Genomic DNA, 14,806 nt, shown 5'->3' on the forward strand with positions numbered 1-14,806 from the left:
CTATATTCCGATATGTAAAATAAAAACGAAAAATGGTACATTTTATATCACTTTATTTATTAAAAGAATAGAATTACAAGAAAAAATATTAAGGTAATATAGGTTCAGGTCATAATTTTAATTAATGGGAAGGATGTATCTGATGGAGTGTCAGCAAACGATCAATGTTTGGCTTTATTTTTTGTGAGCACAACCGCAAATCCCCCGCTCTGTGATGTTTAATTTGCTCCTTTTTTGTTAAGAGGTTTGTAACGCACTAAAACTCCTTTCGACAAGGTATGACGAGGGAAAAGCTATTAAAAATTTCCTTGCGATTTCCCACAGTCCAGGATATTTTTCGGGTATTTCTGCTTGCAGCCAAAATGTTGGGTAGCCTTTTCTAAATTTCACCTTCAGCTCCTCATTAGTGCTTAGCTCGAGCAGCTCCTCTTGTAATACAACATTGGCCACTTCCGTTTCATCAAATGGATTTATGATCCATGGTGGTATATCCATCGTCAGTATATCTTCAAACCTGGTTTTGAAGTCATCATGCAGAGCACTTAAATGTTGACTGTAGGTATGGATATCCTCATCAATACATTCTACCTGCGACAAGTTTGGAAATTGAGAGAATTCGCGCCGACTAATGTTTTGCTTCATAAATTTCAATTTCCCAAGAAAAGCCGAAATTATCCCCTTTGTTTTTATTAAATTCAGGCTGTCCCCTTGTAACTGCAAGTTAATATCATTAAATTTTTTAAACAAATCTGTCAAATACGCAATGTCTGCTTTGAATTTGATCAAGTTTTCTTTTAAATCTGGATCTCTACTTTCTAAGAACTCTAATATGGAATCGAAAACAGAGTAAAATCTCGTTAAGCATGCACCTTTCGACAACCAGCGTACTTCAGTATGTAAGAGCAGTCGTTGGAAGTCTTCATCATTTTCGTCGCACAATTGAGCAAATAAACGCGTATTCAATGCATTGCTTCTGATTTTGTTGACAGCTTTTATTACAAAATGAAGAGATTGGTTCAACCTGTCACTTAAATGTTTTGCCACAAGATGTTGTCGGTGGATTACGCAATGAATAGCTGTAAGTCCTGGTATAATTCTTTTGAGATGACTTATAAACCCACGATATCGCCCGACCATTGCAGGAGCTCCGTCTGTTGCCACTGAAATAATGTTTGTAAATGGGATCGATTTTTCCGTAAAAAAATTACTCAGGACATTAAATATTGATTCGCCTTTAGTGTCAGTCTCCAAAGTTCTGGCAAATAGCAATTCTTCGTGAATTTCTTCCTCAACAATAAATCGGACATATGCCAATAGTAATGCTTCATTACTGGGTAACGTTGACTCGTCCAGTTGTATAGAAAAATGAGTTTTTTGCAGATGATTGCACAAAAAGCTTTCGATATCAGAGCTCATTTCATCAATGCGTCTTTGTACAGTATTGTTACTTAATGGAATTCTTTTTAGTACGTCAAATGGAGATTTGTGCAAAACAGTTTTTAAAACCTCTTCAACAGCGGGTAAAATTAATTGTTCTCCGATAGTGTGCGGTTTTCCAGATTTTGCTATAAGTAATGAGATATTGTAAGATGCCCGCAAGCCATCATCGTTACTTTGAGATGTTGAAGCGAACATACTGTGCATGGTGGGTCTCTTTCCATATTTTTCTTTCAATGTTTGAAAATATTTTAAATCTTTACCTATTTTATCAGTATGACACCTTTTTAGATGATCTTCGAGCTTTGATGGTTTCATAGAGTCATTGCTCAAAACTTTGTTGCATAATAGGCACATGGGCAATTGTTTGTCTGCCTCTGATGGAACAAAACCATATTTCAAATAATCGATACTATATTGTCGACATTTTTTCTTTGCTGTAGCCATGTTTCGTGTCAGTTACCTTTACCTGTAAAAAAATGTTTTAGTAACCAAGTTTTTTCTGAATATAGGTATCACACCGCAGCCTTTGTCAGCACGCGGAAATAGAATTACGGCTTGTAAAGGACCAACTAATAAACCGCTGAGACAAATACAGACGTTTTCACAAAACGGTATCAATTTTAAAGTACATAATTTACCACTAATTTTTAATAGTATAAATAAAAATTGGTGTACTCAGTATCGAATACTGATCATATTTGTGTAGGAAAAAATAAAAGTCGAAATCCCAAAATTGTCCATAAAAAACGATAACTAACATTTTATTAAATCAATGAGTTCACGCGCTCCGTGTATTTGCGTATTTTTTGTCTGCGGCTTCATTGTTAAAACGTGACAAACTGGCATCGAAGTCCAAGCCCCGCCCTTTTCCCGTCGCCCGCGCACCGATCGCTCTTTCCGAAAAGGAATAGTTTTGATAAAATAGTTACTTCAAAACCAATTTAAAATGATTATGAAATTACTGTTTTATAAAATTAGTAGTTATTTGCAAGAAAAATTACAAAATTAATTGCTCTGCAATATTGCTTATTTGGCCTTTTTAGAGAGGCAGTGTTTCTCTCGTGAAAAAACAATTGAATAAAACGTGCTGTGTTTGTCTTCAAATCGAAAGAGGACAATTAAAATATCTGTAAGTTACTAAGTTACCTATCTATACAGGCCGTTGTGATCAACCGACTAGTACACGTAAACAAAATACTTAAGTACTATAACAAAAAAAAGGTAGGTTACTTACTTTTCTCCGGCACTAGCAAACACAGATATAAATTTTTCTCACAACTTTTTTTCCAAATTCCGCCTTTTTTTCGAAATTCCGGAAACAAATGAATGCGTTTGCCTTTGGCATCAAGTATTTATAGTGGTGATCAAGTTCATGTCTGAACAAGCATTAAGCATTGTCGGGCGGATAGCGCTTTGCAAGTCTGTACACGAAATTGTACGTAATATCGAATACGCAAGTTTGGACAAGTAACAGTCGCTTGCCTTATTAAAATATTATCTGCTTAGATAGGTACTTAAAACAATGTAGGTAGGCCCTTATAAAAACTATGCTTACATTTTTGCTCTTTACTATCAAAAGCAGATAAATTTTCGTGGACCCCCATTAACATCTTATGGACCCCCATTTTTTGTTCACGCCTACGTAGACCCCCAGCAAGTCTCCCGTGGACCCCTGGGGGTCCACCTGGACCACTTTGGGAATCACTGGTTTAGAATTTACTGGACGTTTGATAAATATATATTATTATGGACACTATAGGAAGTTACTTGTCTTAGTAAAAGCCTTGGTAAATGCTCTTGGAATTATAAACTACAAAGGCTTGGGTCAAAAAATATGGACTATTTTTCTATGTTTTGCAGCGTTACACAAATGGGAATAAATTTAAACTATAATACGTGAGGATAAATGAAAAATATAATATGTGTTTCAAGATTTTATATAGAAAAAAAAACTAAATACCTTTTTGGGGGTTCGTAAGTAAAACTTACACTTAGCTTAGTTTTCTTTACTCTTTCTCTTTACATAGGGCATTGTCTTTGTGGTAAAGACGTCATTCCTTTTTTTTTTGCATAGTTCTTCAATAAAATATTGGATATTCTGAACAAGATGGATTTAATAATAAATTTTGACGTATGTGATGGGCAATTGTGACCTAAAAAATTACTTACATCCAGGCCATTTATATTTTCAAATGTCAATGTTGTCAATATCTTTCTGTGATCTTTTTGATGTAAAAGGCTTGATTCTTCTTCCAATATTTTACTTATAGTGAGGTAAGTGTAAGCAGTAGCCATAACTACATCCTCACTAGGGTAACAGAGGCTTTGGCCTTTGGCCTTTTTGAGGCATATTTAATGCACTTCTTACCCGAGAACTACTAGTAGGAGTGAAATTATCTCTTTTAATAGCTGTGAACCATTTTTTACGAAGCTCGTTATTTTTGGGGAATATAAAAGCAGAAACCTTGGAACCCCCTCTATAATTCCCGTGACAATATGGAACAGAGCATGTAAAAGGCATGCTATAATAAAATGTTAATACCTACCCTTTAATACCTATCTTTTGATTATTGTAAGTAACCATTATAAAGTACTATGCAGACTGGCGGCGAAGGCTTTTTACTCATTTAGGTGTAATATCTTGATAAATATTTCTAGTTCTTACCTTAAAATAATTAATAATAGAGGAGTACGACAAGCACAAAAGTTTGAAGTTCTCTATGTGGAATGTCTGGTTTGGATTTTTATTACACTGTTATTTTATCACAATTTTCTGATCACACCATGCACTGAACACTAAGAACTAAACAAACGTGTTGCAAAAGCACAACAAACTAGAGATAATTAATTATTTCTGGTATGCAATCGGAACGAGAAACCACTACCGGCTTTTCAGGTTAAAGGTAAAGAATTTAATAATGCGCTGCCTTCGCCGCCATAGTTGCCTTGCCCATATCATGTTGATTAGCCTTGAGTTGAGGTGGTGCTGGTCAAATCAAATCGCAATGTTGCCAGTTGTTGGCTGGCGCACGAGCACGGTTCTGCAATGTGATCGGGCGTATTTTTCATACGTCATCAATTGGCACTTTAAAATTATTTCAGATTAAAGCAATTTTGAGGGCCTATAAAAAAATTATTCAATGTCATGGAACTATTTTTTTTGGATAAATATACCGAAAATAGTCTTCTATTTCAGATTTTGTCCTTGAATTGGGTATTTTATTTTTTGTGAAAGAGCCCATTTCTTATTAATTCAATTTATTGAATTACTAATATCGCTATTAAAAAATAGGGGTTGATGGTAAAAGGGTGCAAAAAATCATTTTTTTTTATTTGAATCAGATTTTTTAATTTTAATCGTTTTTTTTTAATCAATTTCCTATCCTAAATGGCTAAATCTTTGTAACTCTGCACGATATTTACAATATTAACATTTCTACGTCTGGTGTCGTTTTTCCACATCGGTCATCGATATATTTTATTCTGTAAACTTTGCCGATATCTCTTTCCGCCAAAAAATCGGCCGCTTAGATCAAAGGATTTTTTTTGGAAATAGTCATGACTGTCTTAAGTCGGGAATAAAATTAGTACCATCTAATGTTCAAAGTGCAAAGTACTTATTGCAGAACAAAATGTCGGTAGAAATTTAGAATGAACTAGAAGATAAATTATGAAAGGCGGAAGTTAGCTTGATCAACATTCAACTGTTTCAAAAAATGTATAAAACAGCCTTGACTCTTGACTCCAGCTTATCTTTTGGCATTGATTAGTCCTCGGGAATAAAAATATAACCTGACATCAGAAGAAGCTAGTCCTGCACTAGAGTTTGCGAATGAAATGTATTCAAATACCGAATTTCTGGCACTTCACAATTTAAAAATAAATCTCTGCCATTTAGAAGTATACTGGATTCACACGAAATAACTTTAAAAATCGGTCCAACATTTTAATAGATGAATAGATATTAAGGGTATGTGTTATGTTATATCTTTTCCAATAATTATTTTTCGATCTATTAAAGTACTTAAACGTTACAACTTACAACAGCAAGTAGTGTAACTTTGTACTTATTTGATGAATAGATATAGGGTATATTATATTCCTATATATATATAGGAATACTTTTATAATTTTTACAGTTATGTTTCGATTTATCATAAGTTCTGAAACACGTTGATTTTTTTTATTCAAATCCATGATTAAAATTTAAAAAAATCCGTTGATTTAAATCATTGCACTCTGATTTAACTCTTAAGATTTTTGGGGAACAGGGGATTCTTGTATTTGTATTTACCAAGACTGTGTTGTATATACCCAGGTGGGACCAACTGGGGATTTTATTTTTTCTCAATTGATATTCTACAGGGTGGTCCGAACTACATTCAGGAAACTTGCTGCTTATAAAAATAAGTAAAATAAGTAATAAATGTATGTCTTAAAATGTTTAGTTTCGGAGATACAGGGCGACGAAGTTACATTTTTATTTGGATTTTTTTCCAAATAATTTCTGAAATTACGTCAATATTTGGATGAAAATTGGTGTCTGGGAGTTTTTTCACATAAGAAACTTGATTTTGATGTCAGAATGGCTCCTATTTGTAGGGGCGCTACCTACATCTGTTTTATATGTTTTGAAAAGTAATAACTTTTCGTCCGTACCTGTATAAAACGACTGAGTGAAAAAATATACATTTCCGTGACTTTTTACGTAAAAAATGTCTCTTGGTCAAAATCGCTACGATCAACCGTTCTCAAGATATTTAGAATGGAAATAGTTAACACATGTCATTATTGACAAAAAACACTGTTGAGTAGATAGTTACTTGACTGAAATGCTAAATTTGGGAAATTTTAATTTTTTTAAATTAATCATAAATTTTTCTGCAAAAAACGATTATAAAACAGTTTCTGTTGAACTTTTGATAAAAAATCATTTCAAATTTATGATTTAAGTCTAATAACTATTTAGTCAAAATGTTTAATTTATGTCAGTGATGGGCAGGTTTTTGCTAATTTCGATTCGAAATATCTCGAGAACCATTATTCGTAGCGATTGTTACCAAGAGATCTTTTTTACGTAAAAAACGTCGTAAATGTATATTGTTTTACACAGTTTTATACAGGTACGGACGAAAAGTTATTACTTTTCAAACCAGTTAAAAATACCGTATGATCGAATAAAAACGGCGTCAGCGATGGCTATGAAATGAAGATCGCTGTCATTTTATATGTAAATTTATATGGGAAATGTCATCGATCGTCATTTCCCAGCCAACTGGACGCCATTTTTATTCGATCATACGGTATGTAGGTGGCGGTCTCTACAAGTAGGAGTTATAACAGGGGCGGATACAGGAATTTATTTTAGGGGGGGGGCCAAAATAAAAAGTAATGTAGAATATGCTTTTTAGGGCGCCATTTTTAACAAAAAAGCCTAATATTTAACAAAATTTAAAGATTTTAGGGGGTGGCGGGCCCCATGGCCCCCCCCTCTGTATCCGCCACGGAGTTATATTGACAGTCAAAATCAAATTTTCCATGTCAAAAAACTTCCAGACACCAATTTTCATCAAAATGTTGACGTTACTTTATAAATTATTTGAAAAAAATCGAATTAAAAATGAAACTTCTACACCCTGTATCTCCGAAACTAAGCATTTTAGGACATACATTTATACGAAGTTTCTTACTCATTTTTATCTGCAGAATATGCTGCCGAAGTTTCCGGAATACAGTTCGGACCACCCTGTATATGGGAATAAGAATAAAAATAATGTTACGAGAGTATTATTTCTATTTCCTTTATTTTCCAGGTGGAAACGCTCCCAGCCACCCACATCCGCGGCAAGTGCTCCGTCACCCTCTTCAACGAAACCGAGGCCCTCTCCTCGTACCTCAACAAGGACGACATGTTCTTCTACTGCCTGGTGTACGACCCCACCCAAAAAACTCTCCTGGCCGACAAGGGCGAGATCCGCGTCGGCAGCCGCTACCAGTGCGACATCCAATCCCTGCTTCGCGACGGCGAGCCCGATCCCCGCGACCTCACCGAGACCGAATCCCTAGTGTGGACGCCGCACCACCAGCTCAGCGACCGCCAAATAGACCAGTTCCTCGTGGTGTCGCGATCGGTGGGAACGTTCGCGCGCGCCCTGGACTGCAGCAGCAGCGTGAAGCAGCCCTCGCTGCACATGAGCGCCGCGGCGGCCAGCAGGGACATCACGCTGTTCCACGCGATGGACACGCTGCACCGGCACGAGTACGACCTCTCTGGGGCGCTGGGCTCGCTGGTGCCGTCGAGCGGACCGGTGCTGTGCCGCGACGAGATGGAGGAGTGGAGCGCCTCGGAGGCGAATCTGTTCGAGGAGGCGCTGGACAAGTACGGCAAGGACTTTAACGATATCCGGCAGGATTTCTTGCCGTGGAAGACGCTGAAGAATATTATTGAATATTATTATATGTGGAAGACGACTGATAGGTAATGATGATGCGAGTGAGTTGGCATGGTGATGATCTAAAGTACCAGACGACACGTTGTTCTGGAAAAGACTTTATATTGGGGTTATTTTGTAGTTTCATTTTTATCTTAACCTAATATATTGTTAAGGATTTTGTGGGTCCTTTATTCAAACACACGATAAAAGTAAAACAATTTTCTAGCACCTTCGCCAATTTATCACAATTTTTATTCCGGTACATTTTAGAATTCTTTTTATGTCCAGAAAGTTCTTCACTATATCCAGAATGTTCCACCCATGTCTAAGAGATGACGTTCCAAAAAGTGTCCTGTATTACCGATGGAGTCTTCATTGCCCTTGTGACTTTCGGACCCCTATACTGGAAATGAGCAAAACTGTGATTCTCCAATCGCAATTGAAACTGCAATTGCGATTTTTAAATCGCAGCGACTGTAACCTGCGATTGCGATTTGAATACTTACCAAACCAAATTCTTCGTAAAAAAGTCCTTTTTCTAAATATGCCAATGAGCCACCCTCGTTTCATTTGAAAAAATTGAGATATGATTAAAAATACGATTTGGGCATCTTTTAACTGGCCAGGTGAAGACGCGAAAAACAGTAGACGATTGAATCTATTTTTCCAAGGCATCTTGATTAAAAATTGGTGTTTTTAACACAGCCATGACATTCTAGATTGAAATTTAAAATACGATTTTTTAAGCAAAAATGTCAAAAGTTGTTATATGATATGCCATTCTATTCAGAGTGTAATTTTCTACTGAATAAAGCAAAAAAATACCGAAGATGCTATTTCAAAATCAAAAGTTGTAGTCATCTCCGGTAAAACAAGAAGTGGCCAAAAACAATTGAAAACGTCAATCAACCTTAATTTATGTCGTATACTAACATACCAAATCTCTTTTTTTATCTGAAAAATAAAAAAGTTATAGGGTGTGAACCACTCTTGAAAAACACCCGGTATATTATGATCGTGGCCTTAGAAAATAATACCTTCTTAGAAATAAATAAAATCAGAGAGAAAATTTAATCACAGTTTACTATAAAATGCTTCAATAGACCACAAAATTACATTCGCACCAATATCGCAAATCGCAACTCCTAAAAATTCAAACTCGCAGATATAAATCACGGTCCCAGTTTACAAAATCACAATTGCAGCAAAATCGCAACAAAGTCGCAATTCGCAGCTATAGTAATACTGGTTGCCTAAATTGAAACTTGCAAATAGAAAAAATCGCAATCGCAGTTTCCTATAAGAGCCAATCGCAGGCTGCAATTGCGATTTAATCAAAGTTTGCGATTTTTTGCTCATCTCTACCCTACACCTAGGTTAACTTGACTTTGCTACATTCCTACATCATATATACTTACGTGGATAAGTAAATCACTATGGAAACTGTGGCAAACATATCAACGACTTCCATTTATCTCCTTTTTTTGTTGCACACGCGGTGCTTCTACTCTCTCCTTGTCGAGGACCTATCGTCCACGCGCCAAATTTGAACATTAATTTTAAAAATTTAATTTGTAAGATGCATATATTTGAACAATAAATTGAATGTTTACTGTTACAAAAGTTAAATTATATAAAAAATACATTTAGCCACTCTGTACGAATATAAAAATTCTTAGGAAATCTAACCAGAAAGTATGCATGTGATTTAATATAATTAAAAGAACAACTGAATACTTTACTTGCCTATGAAAAGATAATTCGGGGATCTTTATATTAGAACTTCCACACACCAAACACTTACTAGTCATTTTTACGAGTATTTAGAAACTCCAACGAAAAAAAAAGCAGAAATATAATTGCACAAATTTAAAATTAATTTCTCACTGAACACACTTGCATCCTTGGCTATAGTATAAAGGTTGTTGATAAAAGAGTAATTAACACCAATTTTTATAATAAAACACGCAAAAAAACCGTTGTTACACAATGGAAATCATATCGAAATAAGATTATGACAATATGATGACAATGAAAAGTTGGTTTCCATACCAATGTATAATTTGTATTTTCTAAACCGTCTAAAATTATGATTATTTTGGAAATACGTGCAACTTTTAATGCGCATGCGCAAAGTAAGGTCCTCAGAAAATCAGCCTCTTGAACGTTTCATAAGTGCAATAAAGAAGGTTTGAAAATGGCATGTCGTGATGTTGAAGATATATTTTTTAAAGCTGCGTTCCTTTGTCCAGTTTGCTCCATAGTCTGTCCGACGGGCCTGGGAAGAATTCGACAGACGACATCCGAAGAATAATAAAGAATACAATTTACCTATGAACTAAAATGACAGACTCAACTGTCAATGTCATGCGCTATAGTCTAGATTTGACCTATCTATGGTGCGTTCTTTTCTGGCTTATTGTTTCTTCCACACAATAGTGGATTGCCATTATTTCCTACTAGTATAGAAAAACATCAATTTTCTTTATGTATTTATTTACTAGTTTGTTTCATCAATTTCACTTATACCTTGTAACAATTTTTTAAACGAAAATGTTATTTTTTTAGGTATGTTCAACAAAAAAGAGTGAAGGCTGTCGAAGCAGAATCGAAACTTAAGCAAGTCTACATTCCTAACTAGTGAGTTCGTATTAACTATTGATCGAAATTTGTAGGCAAACGAATAATCCGATTCTGTTTTAGCAACAAGCCCAATCCTGCGGCACTTAACAATAACAAGGGCGTTTTGAATGGCAGTAGTAACGGTAGTACGGATCCTGCGGTATCTTTAGGTGGCAAGGCGTGTGAATCCTGTAATGGTGAGTATACCAGGTGGCAAATATGTTATACCGTTCTGGCAACTCTTAATTTTGGGTCGGTATTTACATGTGTGGAAGTAAATCGCATAGGGATCTTATTAAGTCGGAGTGAGAGAAATGCGACGGTGTGCTGTTGCGGCGTTGCCACATTTCCCCGGTACGTCTTTCCCTACCAAGTAAAGTAAAATCACGATCGCAAACCGCTTATTTTTAAAATACTTGTTTTCGAAAAGATAACTAGATAAAATCATTAGATATGTTCTGAGCATCTGATATGGAATTAAAGAATATCGTTAGGGTATCCATTTTTTTACAACGAGAAAACGTCAGTAAGCGCGATAATTAAAAAAAAACACAACACACGATAACTCAAGAACCACTTCAGATATTGGAACTTTTTTTATTTTGAAGTTTGGATCTTTTACAAGATGTTTAAATAAGAAAAATTCGATAGGCTTGTTTTTTTTTCATTCAAAAATTTTAAAAACCCCATCCATTTACTTTTTGTGCATAGCAATTTTCAGCAATCATGTAACTTTTTTATTTATAAAGATTTTCACATACTGTTTGCGAAGAAAATATAATAGAAATATTAAGAAAGTTTTTGAAAGAAACTACAATCAATTGTTTCTAATGGATTTCGAGATATCGATTTTTGAATTGAGAGTTCTAATAGCACGACCACTGTCGAACACCAACTCAGTTCCACTTATTTTTACCAAAAGTGCAAGTGTTTCTAACCTGCCCTTAAAAATTTACAAGCTATAGGGAAAATTAAGACCCATTAATAAATAAAGAAATTAAGTATCACGAGACGTAATTAAATCGTGAAGCTGAACGCATAATGTACACACTTTCCTAGAATTTTAAGTACTGATTGGGACGACCGCTCGACCGCGATGAATCTGCTATATCCCTTTCCACGTCTCTTAGCAATGTTCAAAGTTTCTCGGTTTATTTGATACGTTTGGCAACGTTTTTACTGTTCTTTGTTCAGTAGATTATAAACGCATTGTACTATTCTTACATACGGAAATCTCGATCCAAAACTAACCTTTGCCAGCCCTTAGTATGGAACTCCTTGCTTTGAGCTCCATCTCCGGTAACGTAGGTGAAGCAAGCATGAACAAAATAGTTGTTCTGAAGTTACACCACAATTTGATTTATTTCATGAAATATATTTTTTTAAATGTCAGGATCAAAACTCATATTTTCTTTCAAAGTTTTTTAAACTTTGAATGTCAACATCAGGATTGTATGTTAGATGATGCTTTGTATATTTTTACATTACAATATAGAGCTCACAATTTTTTTCTCAATGATACATCATAATATTATGCAATCGTAAAATTTAGAAGTTATTCAATGAACTTACACGCGTACATCAATATAAGTTATATCCTTATACAAAAAATTATAATATTAATGCCAGTCTCAATTTGCACAAGCACGTTTGCCAAAAAGAATAAAAATTCTAATAAATGTCATATGTAGCATGTATCATATTGCTAAGTCAGTTATTGTAGTTAACTTTTAATGCTTACGAATTTAATGTTCAATTCTAATGAGATGTTTTATTATTTGTTTTATATTGTAGCGTTTTTTAAACCACTACCACTGCGAACGGCAGCTTTTCATCGGAGAGCAGTCGTGGATAAGGTATTTCACTAGAGAGAAAATTAATCAGTAATAATTAACAAAAGATATATAGATATTGGGCGCCAGGCATGTCCAGAGAAAAAAAAACACAGTTGTATAATACTTAAAACTAATGACTATAGTTATTCATGACGTTCTTTGCTGATACATGACATTGTAGAGTTCTAGTAAATATACAGTGGTTATATGTCAAAGAAAGTGGTGGTAAGAGTCGTACTAAATATCAATGAAAACAACTACGATAAAATACAGGACATGTAAAGTTTAAGAGAAAATATGAAATGTAGCATTACTTTAATTAATTTAATATATTCCATATGATGCTAAATCGAAGATGTTACAACCTGTAGATTCTAGAATCTATTAAAATAGTGCAATAATAGCTATAAAAGTAATACCATTACAAGACGTAATGCAATGAAACCTAAGATCTAAATTATATTTTAAAGATTATATCGACATGAATGTTCTTAACAATCTAACCACTGAACATAGTCTGTACGATATTACTTAAAATGTACGTTATTGTTTAAGACTGAAAATGTTTTAGATGTTAAATGTAAAACTAGAACTTAAATATACACTTAGCTGTTCTTTTATGTAACCTTGCTTCAAACAGTAGCAGCGTGAGGTGGTCTAGCATCTCTGTACTGTCTGTCGGCGATCCTGTTAGTCAAAACAACCAAAGGGGCCAGATTGAGGACACCATGAATCCTTACAACCGTAGCTACTGACTAGGCTTAGAAATGGGAGTGAAGCAGCATGGGACTCAAGCTACATCCACGCTGTGGCACTTAGATGTAAGAAAAAATCGTTCTTACTGGGGACACTCGTCCACAGGACATCTGTACATAAGATAATGTCTGTACATAAGGCACTACCCGTACCTTGGACACAGCCCGTACCTTGGACACAGTCCGTACCTTGGACACAGTCCGTACCTTGGAAATAGTCCGTACCTTGGACACTCGAAATACTTCCGAGGGCTGAATAAATAATAAACAACATGTCCTTTCTTCCATGTGACATTCTGGAGGACAAAAGAAAAGGGACGCCAACGTGCCAGCAAAACACAAATACAAGTTGGGACATCCGTAACTCTACCCTGTAGCCTCGAAATAGCAGCTGATTCAAATTATACAGCAAGACTTAAATAATCACCATTTCCAAAAGCTGGGATACAACAGAGCGTCAAAACAAAGTGAGGTTAAGCACGGAGACAGTTGACAGAAGCGATGTTGACAGCGCCTCCTCAGAGCAATAACAGGGTTCGACACGAACGATAACAGGGTTGGCGACTAGGGAACGTAAAAATTACGCGTCAAATAAACTATCCGGCCTCAACGAGAGGGAATCCGGTGATGATAGGCCAGACATCATATATTATATATAAAAAAGACATGTAACGAACTAAAAACGTTACAATATAGCATAAAATATGTAGAGAGAAAAAGTTTTGAAATTTACTGTAATATGCCAGAATTTTTTTGGTTAATATGTCCAATAACGATAAAACGATATATCTAGAAAACTATGCATTTTTTTCATAAATATACCCATGAATTTTTACGCTATTATTCATTGACACCAAATATATTAAATGTCGGAACAAGAACTCTTGCTTCTGAAATTTCTATAACAGATACACTAATTTATTTATTTTTCTCTAATATATCATCATCAATATACAGTGTATTTCAAAAAACATGTGCCATCTCTCGTGGGGAGATTCTCACGTAAAAATATGATTTATTTTTCATATCAACTATGGTGTATGTATGTAGAGGTAAGGAGAAATATCTTCATGCATTAAAAAATGGTCATAAAAAGGGAAGACTTAAGATGGCGCTGCTGTAACATAAACCTAAAATTTAAAATATATGCCGAAAATTTTTAGAACAGGAAATGATTTCGGCGGGTGTTTCAAAAAAATACAAATTTTATTTTCATGTTACATGAAATAAATGATCGATTTTTATTCAGCAGAAATAGACTGGGCCTCTAATATATAAAAATAATTGTTTTATATTCTAAAAAATAAAAACAAAGCTTTTTCGGGTAATATTACTTTTATTCTCTTATCTGTGGCTACTTTTCATTTTTTAGATTTATGCGTCATTGGCGCCACTGTGGTCATTTGGTGAACCCTTATTCTTCCCATTTTTGTGACCACTTTTTCAAATAAATTCCTATAAAAGATATTTCTCCTCATCTCTACCCTTCATAATATCAACATAGGGCCGATTCTGCTTTGTTTCGTAGCTACAAGGTTTTAAAGACTTTCAAAAAAAGCATGTGCGCCACTGACTTTTTCTTTTCATATTAAAATTGTATAGGCCGTTTAATGCGAATTAAAAGTTATCTCTTGATATTTTGTCGAATTCGGTCTCCTTGATGAGATAAACGCAATTTTATTCAAGATAATTACAATAAATACTAATAGTACTAATTTTA

At 34.8% G+C, this 14,806-nt stretch overlaps 1 protein-coding gene across 1 annotated transcript in view; it reads left to right on the forward strand.

Annotated features, from left to right (window-relative positions):
- Nucleotides 1–14,806, forward strand: part of LOC115888038 (metastasis-associated protein MTA3) — a 97,329-nt gene that overhangs the window by 62,791 nt on the left and 19,732 nt on the right. Inside the window, exons 4-6 of the mRNA XM_030907606.1 lie at nt 7,254–7,918; nt 10,443–10,514; nt 10,578–10,693. Of these exons, the coding sequence (XP_030763466.1) occupies nt 7,254–7,918; nt 10,443–10,514; nt 10,578–10,693 (853 nt within the window). The remainder of the gene's footprint in view (nt 1–7,253; nt 7,919–10,442; nt 10,515–10,577; nt 10,694–14,806) is intronic.

The sequence above is a fragment of the Sitophilus oryzae genome, unplaced genomic scaffold, assembly GCF_002938485.1.
Source record: "Sitophilus oryzae breed Bouriz unplaced genomic scaffold, Soryzae_2.0 scaffold_682_pilon_pilon, whole genome shotgun sequence".
Classification (NCBI taxonomy): Eukaryota; Metazoa; Arthropoda; class Insecta; order Coleoptera; family Curculionidae; genus Sitophilus; species Sitophilus oryzae.